The following is a 13914-nucleotide window of genomic DNA, read 5'->3' on the forward strand; positions in this document are numbered from 1 at the left end:
GAAAATAACGTCGATCTCATGAATATAAGAACGAATCGATTTACCTCAAGTTACGATTTTTTGAAAATACGAGAAAGCACGGAATTTTTCCTCGGTGATTCTTGCTGCGAGAAATTTTTTCTTAGTTTGCAAAATAGAGACTGGGGCAAAAGATAGACGTTTCGACTATGGAGAAATTGAAATGACATAATGCGTCGAAATGGCAGGGACGTGGTGAGGTCTATGGAGCGGATATACGCCGTACCATCGGAAAAGCTGCGTGTCTGGTCTATTTGGCTCACGAACATCGGGGAAATTGCCGACGAATGGCAGAAGTGGTTACGTGCTCACATCGATTTTGTTATAAGGCTCGCGGAAGAATTGCAGAAGGCCGATGAAGCCTTGAAACAGGAGGAGGTAAGTTTTGTTCCGTGTAACGACCTGTTCCGGGTCAGACCGATCTTAGATATTTATGTCAAAGTGCGATGGGACAGAGGGCGATGAGAAATGGACGCCATTACACGCAATGGGGATTCTATTCCGAAATTCATTCATAGTTACTTACAGTGAAAATATAACCGTTCATGAAAGTATACATTTTATATGCATTATCTTTCTACGTTACTTATTCCTTTTATAAATTGAATTTCACGTATCAAAATCAAGATACAAAAGCCATTATTTCCACTACATTGTTTAACATTATTCAACATTTATACAACACAAAATTTCGACACTTCGATTTATTAGCAATAGCAATTTAATGTCGTTATCAATATAAGCAGAGTTAGGTTTGCTTACGATTGGAATTACCAATAAGAGAACAATTTTGGAAAAATGTACTAGGTTACTACTCGCATTCGTAGAATCGATCAAGAGCTCGAGTTCGTCTGGATATCGTTCTTCGATAATTTCCAGCTGACAGAAAAAAGATAAGGTTGTTTGGTCGCACGTTCGCCAAACGAATACGACGAATCGGTTATATCTTCGCTGTAGATATGGCAGAAGTATCGTTAACAAAAGCCTAGCTAGCCATTTAAACGAACGATACGCGTTACGAGCCAGCGTAAATACCTTGGAAAGTCGTGAAAGCTCGCCGAATGAAATTCCGACATGGCGAGCGTAGCTCCGGCGACGAATTTCAAATTTCCAACGTAAATTACAAGTTTAGCTATCGTGTTCATATCGAAACGGATGGACGACGATCCCCGGCAGAGATTGCCGATGAAGTACGGGAAACTTTGTATACCTGTCCCGATGAAAATTCATCGACTCGACGCGAACTTGTGTTTTTTTTTTTATAATAGGCGATGATGGCGGAGCTGTTGAAAATTTCATCTTCTCCCCAAACAATATCGTCGGTTATCAAATTTTCCGATTCCCTTTATCATGGATAGAAGCCGACTGCGGAGAATCGGCAATTCGCTGGCGCGTCTAAACATCGGAAATTTAATTTCGTCAAAGCTTCCTCGTGTTCCTAGCGAAGTTAAAGCGCACGGAGGAGCGTGATTTACGCGAATCGCATCTAGTCGCTTAACCTTGAGCTTTCGTTATACTGTACGATATGAAGGCAACGTTGTCTCGAAGCTCAGGTGTTTGTGCGCTTTTTCAGTCTGTTTGCCGGAGATTTATACACGACGCTGCATGCTTCAACGGCGAGGGAATGCGTTTAAATCTCTCTCGGCCATCGCACACACACAGCCACACACACACACACACATACACGATTTTCCCGACATGGTTCTTGTGAGTAACTTGGCGAGAGAAAAATGGAGAGACAAAGAGGAGAGATAGAAACTTATCGCCGCATAGCGTTTAAGAACGGTCGCCTGTCTGGCAGAAATGTCATAATTTCGGTCATTTTTTATTACTTAATTCTGTTTCTTTCTTTTCGTGTTCCTACACACGAATATTCGTAGACACCGTTCATGAATATATTACGCGTAATACGCTACATTTTGAAGTTTCATTGGCGCGGTAACGAAACACGATTGTTATTATTATACTGTTAATACCTGAAACACGAGAATGTACTGTAGAAGCTACGAGATATTTAGTATACTATTTAAACATTCAATTATCCATTATGTTAATAAACATCGATATTCGTTTCGCTAAATGAACGTCCGCAGCAAATGTTTTGTAAACTGTGTATTATATTTCCTGGTCGGTTTCAAATTTGACCAAAGTAATCGTGTTACTCGTGTCTCATTACACTGCTAATGAAGTTTTAATACGTTTTACGTAACGCGCATAATATGGATATATGCATAAATGTCTTCTACAGTACGTACGTATTCGAATACTTATAGAAGTATTGTTTCCTCGTATGAGAAACAAAAAATGTATCGTGAAAAATAAATACAATTAGAATAATTAAATAGCAGATGATATTAGTTTCCGCAGTATCCAGTGACTTTTTCGTAGCGAGGTAGTCGTTTTAAAAGTTCGTACGTCACAGATACACACACACACACACACACACACATGCATACATACATATGTATATATCGCTGTGTCGTTTCGCAGGGGCGGTCGACCTTGAGGACAACAGTTAGTCGAAACTGTGGACGTTGGACGATGAATCGTAGCTCACTGTAATATATTTAGTCGGGAGTGCAATGGGCTGGCTCGTGTTTTAATAAGAGAAGCCAGGCCGTGGAAAAAGTCAGGGCCACGGTGAACGTATTAAAATTAGGTCGGTACGTCAATGTAAAAGTAATGAATTTTAACATGGAGGATCGCGTGACTGGTTGATTGACGTCGAGATAACCTCGTAAACAGAACATGGATTGATTGTATCGAGCTCTTTGGCTTAAACGCATTAACAGAAACCGCAAACGATTAGCAGTTCCGGCCTAATCGAAAGCGAGTATTTGCAACGTAACTCTAAACTGTCCGCCGATCGATGTATGCAGTTCGAGGCAACCGTTGCCGTCTCACGTTTCCCTCGTCTCTCAGCTGGCAGGAAGATAAGCGAGTTTAATTTTCATTTTAATATGCATTAATCGCGCGACGTTTTGTTTGCACGGGCCAAACTTCCAAGCCATTCGTGTCACGGCGAACGAATCGTTCTTCTTTTTGCGTTCTTCCATCCTGCGACCGGCTATAAATTACATCACTTTCATAGACATAGTCCATAATTCTACCATCTGCGTTTAAAGTTTTGCCGAACTTCAGGATTAGCTGAGGGTAGGTTTTGCTTGAGATTTCGCATAATCTGGGGGAATCATACGCGTCGAAGTCGAGGGTTAAGCGGAATTTTGAAGAAAATGAAAGGGCAAACCGTTCGATATGCAAAACTAGTTCCTCGGTTTTCATTCACCGGTTTTTATCGTGCAAGTAGAAACTTTTCTCTCGCGTCCTACAGATTTATTAACTCGCACTGCTTCAGGCCAGGGCCCAGGGGAAGCAACATCTGTTTGTATACGAATGTATATACGATAGTTTATGATAATACACCATTGTTCGAAAGGATCTGCTTCGCTAACTGTACACTTGCCTTTATCTTTGGCGAGATGTATTTCAATTACAAAATTAGAAATAAATTCGACTGCAATGATTCTATTCTTTGGAATTATCATTGCGACGCATAATGGAACATTACGGTGCGATTAAATTATTCTTTAAAGGAGTATATCACGATGAAGGTATCGCATGTAATTGTCAAACCTGATAGTATCAGATTCTCGTGGAAGTATTTCATTACTTGACAAACTCATTTTTGACGAACGTATCTTAATTAGAAAATTATTCTTACGTATACAAGTACAATTAAAGATAATTCCCAGATTATTTTATTTTATTTTGATAAATCTGCAGACTTACTCAATGTTTCTAAAGCGTCTTAATACCCATAGTCAGTAGCGTGTGTCAATTATTCGGTCAGTTCGCGTTTACCTTATTAAATTTCCCCAAAAATCTACGATACTTTGTCTCAATTTTCTGTTGGTAGGATGGATACCAGCCAAGAATCGAGCCGAGCGAAGTCGCGGCGGATCAGGAAGAAGAAGAAGTTCCTCGTAAAGTCGAGGATTTCGATCAAGGTAGAAGAAGAATAACTTAATCATAGATGTCTATGAGTTCCGTGTTTCTTTCGTTCGTTTTCATCTCGGGACAATGCAACGTAAAACTAGTGGGAAAATATGAGCGAGATAGCCGTAATTCCGAAAACGCATACCGTAGTGGTTGGCGTCGCACTTATCACGAAATAAATCTGAAAGTGTGGTCATTGTCCTCGCGTTGGTGTCACGTAGTGCTTTTACGCTGCCCTAAACAGATTTTACGACGTCACGTAGCATACGAAGCTGTTGCCAGACAGCAGGCTTTATCTTAGAATTTTCTGTATTTAATAGATAATTCTATTAAATGTATACCTGTTATTGCGCACTAAATTTCTCCCAATGGGACGGCGAAAACGCCAGGAATAAACGGTTTCGAAGGGACGAAGGAAGTTTTCTTTGTTCTTCCCGCCCTGTTTGGGCGAAACAAAGCACCGTTGTCGTCCAACTTTTTCACCGCGATAAACAAACCGGAGAAGGGCTGGTCGCGATTTAATTAAGACGAGTACCACCGAGTTCTGCCGCTTATACCGTGTAAAAACCGTAATCTAAGTCCTTCATTTTGGATGATTAACACGCGATATTAACACGCGATATTAACACGCGATTAAACTGTGAGAATTATTTCTTCAAGGAAACGTCTGTGAGTTATAAGATCATTTATACTGTAGCTTATAAATAATTCGACACTTTAGCTATGTTTAGATTTGTATCAACAATGAGTGTATAAATTAACGAGAAATTAATCGTCAAACGCAAAGTGTTTATCAAAAACTAAAATAATTCCAATTATTTGTCTAAAAACTTACTTGCAGTGTATTTTGGAGATTATACTCGCAGTCTCGCATAATTATGATCTGTTTGTCTTTGTTTGGGCTTTTGCCAATGTTTCACTGCACGTATAGATATTATTTCCTTAAGATCAATCTTATCGGGACATTCTCGTAAAACGATAACAAATAAAATAAAATCAGTAATACATAATTGTTTAATATGATTTTCCAATCAAATTGTATCTTGTCATTTCATCATCCTCCGTTTCACATTCATATCATTGTTACAGGAACCATAGAGGAAACGAGCGAAATTTCCCTGGCTAGAACAGTTACAGATGTGACGTTAACAGCAGAATCGCTAGAGACTATAGAAGCAAAATCGAGAGAAACATTCAAAGAAGAATCGGAAGAAACATCACCAACGAAATCGGGAGAAATGTTAACAGCGAGAAGATCAAACGAAGAAGAATTCGCGAAGATTTGGCCCATAGGCACACCATGGGAGCATTCAGGAATAGAGGAAGAGGATGACAGCGAGCCGTTCGAAGTAAGAGCTTTGCTGGTGTCATTAAAGATAACAGGCGCTTAGCTTTATCACGCCCAGTTCTCGCAATCCCGTAAGAATCAGACCGATCGTTCGAGCAAAAGTCTCTCTAAACTTTCCAATCTTCCTTCCGTGAACAGCGTCGCTCTTCATCCTAACTTCCAAACTTTCGTTTACACCCCGTAAACCGTTATAAAAAAGGGAGTTTCTTTGCAGCGACTGCCCTTACCGAGGACCGAGGAAGAGATGAGAGAATTTCTAAAGAATTTTACGCACGAGGCGACCATCTACCGATCCTATTATAAGCATTGGAAGGACACTGCCGATCTGGTAATAGCTCCATGACACCTTGAACTATTCCTTTTGTCTCTTGTTTGTCGCTAAAATATTAAAAGAATCGGACATTTGATAATTGCGAAGAAAATTGCACAGTTCATATATTGGGTTGGCAACTAAGTGATTGCGGATTTTGTCATTAGATGGTATTGACAAAATTCGCAATCGCTTAGTTGCCAACCCAATAGATTCTGTACATTTTAATATACACGTGCAATCGAAGTTGAGTGAACTATGTAAAAGACAATGAACAATTTGAAAAGATGTTTTGCGTTATAGGCAATCAAGGAAGTTGGAGGTAGATTGGTGATAACAACGTTCCTGGTGCAAGGCTTGGACAAGTTTGGCAAAGTGAAGGGTCCGCCTCGTCCAAAACTATTAGTGAGCCCGAAATCTGTACGGATTTCACGTAAGGGTAGAAAGCCTAGGAGAAGTGGGAAACGTGGCACGAAATCCAGCGGGATTTCTTTGAATGAAAAGTCCGAGGGTGACCCGATTTATACCGCGCCACATGAATCAGCACCACAAACAGTCACGGTCGACGAGGAACAGGAAGAGCAAGAGAAACAGGAAGAGCAAGAGAAACAGGAAGAGCAAGAGAAACAGGAAGAACGAGAGGAACAGGAGGAGCAGGAAGCTACGTCGACCAGGGAACCATTGAAGGAATCGTCAAAAGTATCAGTGTCTGCAGAAGTACGTTTACTGCCGCTACATTTCTAGATTGTTAAGAGGTGCTAGGAGATTTCTTTTCCACATTGCACTGATTTGGAGGAAAATCTGTCAGGAAATCATTTTTTCACGTTGCACTGATCTTCAGAAAGATCAATTGTTCGTTAAACTTCTCCATTGTGGGTGTTTCTAAGGAGATTTCGTGCTACGTGCATCATACACCTCAAAATTTGTAGTTCAGTTATTATCAGACTACTTAGGTTTGTGCATTTTTGGGAAATTTAAGCGTGCGAACTTAATAGAAATCGTACGATATAGAAAAATATGTAAAGCAGAGTAAAGTACTCGTTAGAATATTTAGTAAGCGAAACACATTTCTATTTGTGTTCCATGCCATTCGTAACTCGATTGTTTACATAGAAAAACATTCGATGTAAAAATTTATAGATCGATCAACAGTTAGTGGACCATTTCTTTTTTTTTTGATAGAAAACGAGAACGAACACGGTCAAGCTTTACCGAAAGCATCGAAAGGACTGTTTTGTCTCTGTACGTTGTGTTGTATTTGCTCGATACATCCCTGTGTTCCAGAGGTTCTTGTTGATTCCTCGTTCCATGTTTTCACGCATTCTCCCGTTGTTTCCAATTTGTATCGTTCGTGTCTCGACTCGAAACGTCTGCCTTTTGATTTTTCGTTTCTTGTCGGGTTTTCAAGCTCCATTAGAGTCGACGCGGCGCACAAGGCGGCGAGTTTTTTGCGCGACAAGTAGAAAGAGTTCGCAATAACCGGACACGGAGGTCGTATTCCGTGAATTACAAGGCAACTGACGACACGGCACACTCTCGACTAAGCGAGAAACTCTCGAAACAATTTTTATCTGTCGTTTTATAAGTAGTGCGAGTCGATCTTTTGTTTGACGGCCGAGAGTGGAAGAGGTTCGCGTTTTTCTTATTTACGAGAGATCCACGGTCGGTAGTTTGTTACAGCAAGTAATCCATTTAATCGAGCGATTATGAAGAATCAGCTGTTTAATCAACGTCGAATTAATTCGTCCAGTTAGGTAACTTTATCGTATATCGATAAATTCTTTTTTACCTTCTCTCTCTTCTCTGTCGGGCAAGCTTGATAAATATCGGATTAACGTGCTGTGTCTTCTAAAACTTCTTCCCTTAACCTTGCCGCTATCTTCGAAATTTTATATTTCAATATAAGCAAATTCAATCTTCATTTTTATTTTAGCGAACGAAAGAGATTTTTATAGTTGTAGAAAAACGTTTAACATAGAACGGTTGTGTAATAAATTCACTTTCTTCTTATTTTTACATTTTGAGAAGCATTATAGAGACGTTACTTGTGCTAGCTACAGTGGACAAATATACGACGAATAATTAAGTGACAAAATCAAAAAGTTCTAGTACCACCAAAAGAATAAGAATTTTCATATTTCAATCAAACTCTAAATCTTTGTAAACAAAATTTCTATTTGTAACGTGTAATTTTTAAAGAGATATTTAGCACAGAACTGAAACGACGAGGCATGTGTACTAATTACAAATTTCTTTTATTTTGTTCAAACTTGAGACATCTAACGTTAGAAAAATACAATTGCGTTAAAAATGATCGAAAGATCACCAGTTGATTCACCATTATCGAGAGAAAAAGAGCAGTAATAAACGATTCAATAATACTTCTCGTTCAATTGCTACTTGGGACGCGTCTGATTTATCTGCGTCGTTTTCACTGGTAATCGAGCACCGATATAAAATTCAATTGCTGCAGAAGTTAAATATTAAAAAAGCGTATCTATGTCCAAAGACGATATTCGATTTTCATTTTCAATGAACTTCTCGCAAATTTTTATAGATAATGGAGAAAACGGCTTCGAAGACTGGCAGGACTACAGTGGACGAGTCGAAGATTGCTTCTGTAAGGAGCCAATTCGCAATGGTGGAGGCTGACGATTTCGTGAGGGACAATGCACGTTCTTCCGAGCCTGTGCCTTACATCTTTTATTTGACGGCGGAGCCAGATATCGACGTAGCCATAGAACACGATGACGAAAAGGTCATTCCAGCGGATACCGATCGCGAGCACATCGTTGGCGCTTACAAACGCCTTTTCTTCAATCTCACGGACAAACCCTGCAAAGGAGGGAAACCATGGATATAAAAAAATTATAGGAAAATCGATTAAATGTCATAAAATTACAAGCAATAATGAAAGAAATTTTTTCAGCAACGCAGGTGCAGGCATCGTTCGTGGCGCCATTAAATGTAAATCGAATCGAGCGAAATGGTAAGCGAATGTAATCTAGTGGGTAATTGACAAATATTTTCTATCGGATACAGACAAAATTGTGGGATTGCAGCTATCGAAAAAGTAACGAACCAGTTGCACAATAAAAAATAATGCAGCTGCATGGAGCGTTAGCAAATGTTTGCACAATCTCTCGACAATAATTCATTTCGTTGCTTGCTGCTCGTGATACTGATATTTAATAGTACAAATACCACGAGCGAAAGAAAAATCCCGAACGAGAACAGAAATTCATCTTTGGAATAATTTCGATGAAATCGAACTCGGTTATGAATTTTCAAGTAAGATCATGGAATTAAGGTTTCTTTGGTCGACTTTCTTTCGTAATTGATTTTTCGAGCACACGGAGCCTCGTTGCGACTATCAGATGGTCGGATAACAACTACGCGTCGGAGAAAAATAGCGAAAAATCGAGTCGTCGCTGGCAAGACAGGTAATCTTCGATCGGAATTTTTCGGTTACGAACTCTGCGCGGTGACTGGTAATAAAATTCATCGATCAGTTGGAAACATAAAGTTTGAAACGAGTTTATGCCATTTTTCGCGGCAGCTGCCTCTCCTCGTGCCGACAGATTTCGTCCGCAGGTTGACTGGTGTCTCATGACGAGCAAACTCTACCACGGCTGCATTTAGATTCCGCGTAATATCTGGATTCGACATCAAAGACGATGCTTCCTGTCAGAGTCATCCAACGTAACCGATGTCGGATCCACCAACGGCTTATTATACAACGTCAAAGCTTATGTCCGTGTTTGGCCTGTTCTGGCATAACAGACGTAATTTTAGCCACAGTTTTCCATAGAAATATATCTCCCGTAGAAGGTTCAACTGGAAAATGGAGGAAGAATTTCGTTCGGTGTTTGTCAGCACTTTGTTCGATAATCTCCTTTTCACAAAAAATTCTTTCGTTCGTTCCTAGCCTATACCATAAGATGATTCTTTCGCCGGTTAGCTCAGAGGCAATGTCTCCATAGCGATAAAATCAAGTCGATATATAACACGGAGCAATGTTTGACGTCATCTATCAAGTGGCAAGGTTTTGTTTCTATCAAGAAACACAAATATACTTGATATTATACTGTTGTTACTTTTTAAAAAGTGTTTCATTCAAAAGTTTCCGGTGATCGCTAAAAGAATATCGATCACTTTGAAACAATTAATATTTCGTGAGTTTTCTTACTTTACTACGTCTTCCAGAGATCTTGTCGATTAATTTTTTAATAAGTTCATTTCGCTAAATGTTCTTCGGACAGTTATTCCTGTTTCTCATTCTACATTTCACACGACCTGATACTAAGCTTTCATTTTTCAAATTTCGCCCGTCTGCTACGGCTCGAGGTACCTCGAAGATGTTAACTTCGATACGATCGATCTTAAGACCTTGTCATGTCGTAGGATGACGCACAAAGGGAATCCGAATCCTATGGAAAAGTTGAGAAAGTCGAACGAAGATCTGTTCGAGTCGTCTTCTCGAGTTACAGCGCAACACCTGTAACGTATAGTTGGGAATTTCCCAAGCACATAAATCAACAATGCGGCGAAAAGTAACTGGTCTATGGACGAACTGCTAGACCGATGTTTGCCATGGAACTTTCGAAATTCTAGAATGGTTTGTGTCCGAGGCGTCACCTACCGATGTCGTAGCAAGGGTTCTACATCGATCGTTCTTCGCCGCGATGTTATAGTTGTCGTTCACTGCGAGCGTTTCAGAGAGACTAATTAAGAACTACACAGGTGTAATTATCGGGAACACAAGGAAACAGGTAGCGTGTACACTGCGAGGATCGTACGAGGCGCATTATCCAGCGGTGTAATTAATTTTGAACGATACCAAGTTTCAACGTGTCCATGGTTACCATGTTCTTGTGTGAGTTTAGGGTATTTTCTACCATAGGTAGAAGGTACATACCAGTCACGAAGAATGAGAGTAACGCGATACACGAGAGTCGTGTAGAAAAGTTATCGATTTAATATTAAAAGAATAATAAAAAAATATCGTGAAAATTACGAGTTAAAGCAGATACAGGAATTAGACAATTTTTTACGATTATTACACAACTTGAATAAAAGTACAATTGATTTAAACTACATAGACGATCGTTAAAACTCGGAGATTTACTTACAACTCTCTCGGATTCCAATCACATCGTATTCTTAAGTAACTCGAACACAATGAGAAGCTCGCCTCGAGGTATACGTCCAGACGAGCTCTTATGTGAGATGAATTTGGTATCATGATACTTACCCACGTTCAACAGCTTTGAGACAGTGAAATATCATTTCGACATCTACGCTATCTGCCATAGATATTAGGACACCTGGGCTCTGTTACACACAATTGAACTAATATTCAGAGGATATTCGATTTCCGTTCAATTTCCAGCTGGAACATTCTGGGCAATCTGCACGAGTTTCCCTCGTACGATGTCCTTTTAAAAATTCCGACGCTCCACAGCTTACTATGCCCAGAGTAGATGTATCTTCATAATGATTTCCTCTTCTCGACTGCTCGAATTAAGTCGCCAGGAAATGGTAAAAAACGATCATCCTCCAACTAAAAAGGTTATTCAAGTTTGAGTTACGAGAAATTTAGAAAAAATTCTCCTTTCTTAAAATCTCCGATATCTTTTCCAAGCGATGTTTCTTCCCCCTGTCCTCTCCTCTCTCCACTAACTTCACTCGTCGTATTTACATCTCATTAATTTTAACGACCACTGACTTTTTCTAGCTATAGCGCGACACGGGTATCTCGATGAGAGGACTGTGTCTCTCGGAAAGCCCGCAGGAAGATTACTTTTCGGCGCATAATTTTCAAAACAAATTTTCTAAGAAGGTAAATGAACGAAGCGAAGAAGGAAGAGCGATCTAAAAAACTGGTCGCAGGGGGGTAGAACGAGCTAATAAAGTTCAAAGGGTCTGTTTACCAGGCCGCGATATTACGAAGTAGGACAGGCCTTGGAGGACTTTCTTGGTTCCTCTCTGTATGACGGTTCTATTTGACGACCCCATTAATTTCATCTGCGTTGAAACGACAGCAACGTCGGCTCACAAAATCCGAAAAAGCGATCTCATTCGCCTCGAAGCGGCAAGATCTTTGTCATTCTATCCTGCCTGCCACTGTACGAGTGATTTATTAGCTGTGAAAGACACGATGCAGATGGCACGTGAAATAATTTTTAATACACGCGTATCGCTCGATCGCGAGTCATCGCGCTGCCTTTTCGTTGACAACAGAAATAGAGTCTACACTCTATATTGACCGTATCAGTATCAGACGTGATTTACAGCTGACGTTATAGCTCACAGCGTTTCACCTAGGGCTATCGGTACTTTCTCAACTCTCTAGTTGAGTGTGATTTATAATAGCTGGATCGAATCGCTGGTCCCAAGAATCGTGTCCATCCACCCTCGATAACCATTGTTTCATCGAGTTACCAGAGAGAAATTAAACGTACAACATTTTGGAAAGTTTCAGCGGAAGATTTAATGGGACGTAAGTTTAATTGAGATCATTGTTTCCGCGAGTCTCAGCGGGGATTTCTTTCCGGTTTCGAACGGTTGCTGGTTTGGTTGGCTTGTTTTGCGAAACACACGCGTATGCGTACCGACGAGAAATGCTCCAGGGTATACACATCTGGGGAAAAGTTGGAGGATGAAAACAAGTTGAGAAAATTGAACTGCCAAACGCGCCCACGAGTATCGTGAAACAAGGGCCTCGAAATGGTATCGTGTAATTCTTTGTCATTTTATCGGTGACTTAATGTTAACTTGTTTTCTTATATTTTCAGAATTTACCAACATTTATTTATTTATTTAATACTTAACAATATGCTATCTTTCTTTCTTTTCTATAGAATATATCTGAATATATCACATCGAAATTAAGAATGCTAACAATAATGCGATTAATCGGAGGTAAATTATTCATTTAAAAATCACACAAAAAAGCAGAACGTCCGTCGAATCTACGAACCAACGAAGAAGATTATTATTTTATTACTCTGTTATTTTTACAAATTCATCGTATCCGAATATGACGGTGGTGGAGAAATGATTTTTCAGCACGGCCGTTTCGTTTCGGCCTAGCCCTATTTTCACGGTCTAAAAAGCGGAGCACTATTAATATGATTCGAATTCTGTCGAGCCCGCGGTGATTTATTGTTCCAATCGCAGCACGAAATACGGGGGAAAAGCAGTTTTGAATCTAGGCTTATCGATCACTGGCCGCGAGCTGTATGGAGCCGGCTCTCGGGAACAGTAGAAACAGACGGCCATATGTTAGCCGCATTAGTACGACGAGTGACTTTCAATCAGCTCGCGCTACCAACCTCTTCACAGAGAACACACTCTAAACGTCAATATTCGAGTTCCTGTTCTTTTCTCTCGCTTTCGATTTGCTTGCTACGATGATCGGTCGAACGGTCTCATAGTGACTTTTTTTTTTCGTACGAAATTCGATTTCTTGTTACATCCAACGAGAGATGAATTTATGAAAGCGCTCGAATATAAGTCAGACGGAACCAGCGAATGTAGAACTCTTTTTTCGTCCAGTTCGAAAGGGAAACATTCTTATAGAAAATTATAATATCACTTAGACGAGTTTTTACACCAAGCTACTAATTAATTTATTGATTAAATTATCGGTGTGCTAGTTCTCTGAACGCTATAGACGCTCCAGGGTCTCTGCGTAGTCCTGAAAGTTTTAAACGGCGAATGTGCAAGTGTAAGTTTGGAAGTTATGTTTCTTAAGGATATGATACGCGTGATAACAAATTTCGATATTTGGTTCGCAAAGATGGAACGTTATTTTTGTGTTCGGTGGTGGATACAATTTTTGCTTACTTAGATTTTTTAATAGATCGCGTATTAAGTAAGGGACATTACCAAATTATTTGATGTAAATTCTGCTCTTCGAAGATTCCAGATATTCGTCTAATTTTCAATCGAAACCTCCAACGTCGTTTTTTTTCTTTTCTGGCAAAAGTCGAATCGTTTTGATCTAATGCAGTGCATGGCAACTGATTGCTGTCTGAAATGAAAATGTTGCTCGCGTATCGCAATGGTGTACCGCATGCTCCAGTTTAATAAGGGTATAACGAACCTCGGAGAATCGATATTGCGATGAGCGTAAACAAGTTGTGGACAGAAATTGGAAAATTCAGAACCGGCAGCGTAATATCTCGAGCGGTTTCGTTTTAGAGAAGGAGTCTCTATCAGAAGACGAGTGAAATTG

The 13914-nt window shown here is 39.9% G+C and overlaps 1 protein-coding gene across 1 annotated transcript in view; it reads left to right on the forward strand.

Moving 5' to 3' along the window:
* Positions 1–9489, forward strand: part of LOC117216570 (cilia- and flagella-associated protein 251-like) — a 52091-nt gene extending 42602 nt beyond the window's left edge. Inside the window, exons 6-11 of the mRNA XM_033463368.1 lie at positions 207–396; positions 3935–4025; positions 5104–5363; positions 5577–5690; positions 5976–6389; positions 8230–9489. Coding sequence (XP_033319259.1) covers positions 207–396; positions 3935–4025; positions 5104–5363; positions 5577–5690; positions 5976–6389; positions 8230–8535 — 1375 coding nt within the window. The 3' untranslated portion in view covers positions 8536–9489. The remainder of the gene's footprint in view (positions 1–206; positions 397–3934; positions 4026–5103; positions 5364–5576; positions 5691–5975; positions 6390–8229) is intronic.
* The last annotated feature ends 4425 nt before the right edge of the window (positions 9490–13914 follow it).

Source organism: Bombus bifarius, unplaced genomic scaffold (genome assembly GCF_011952205.1).
Source record: "Bombus bifarius isolate JDL3187 unplaced genomic scaffold, Bbif_JDL3187 scf7180000010271, whole genome shotgun sequence".
NCBI lineage: Eukaryota > Metazoa > Arthropoda > Insecta > Hymenoptera > Apidae > Bombus > Bombus bifarius.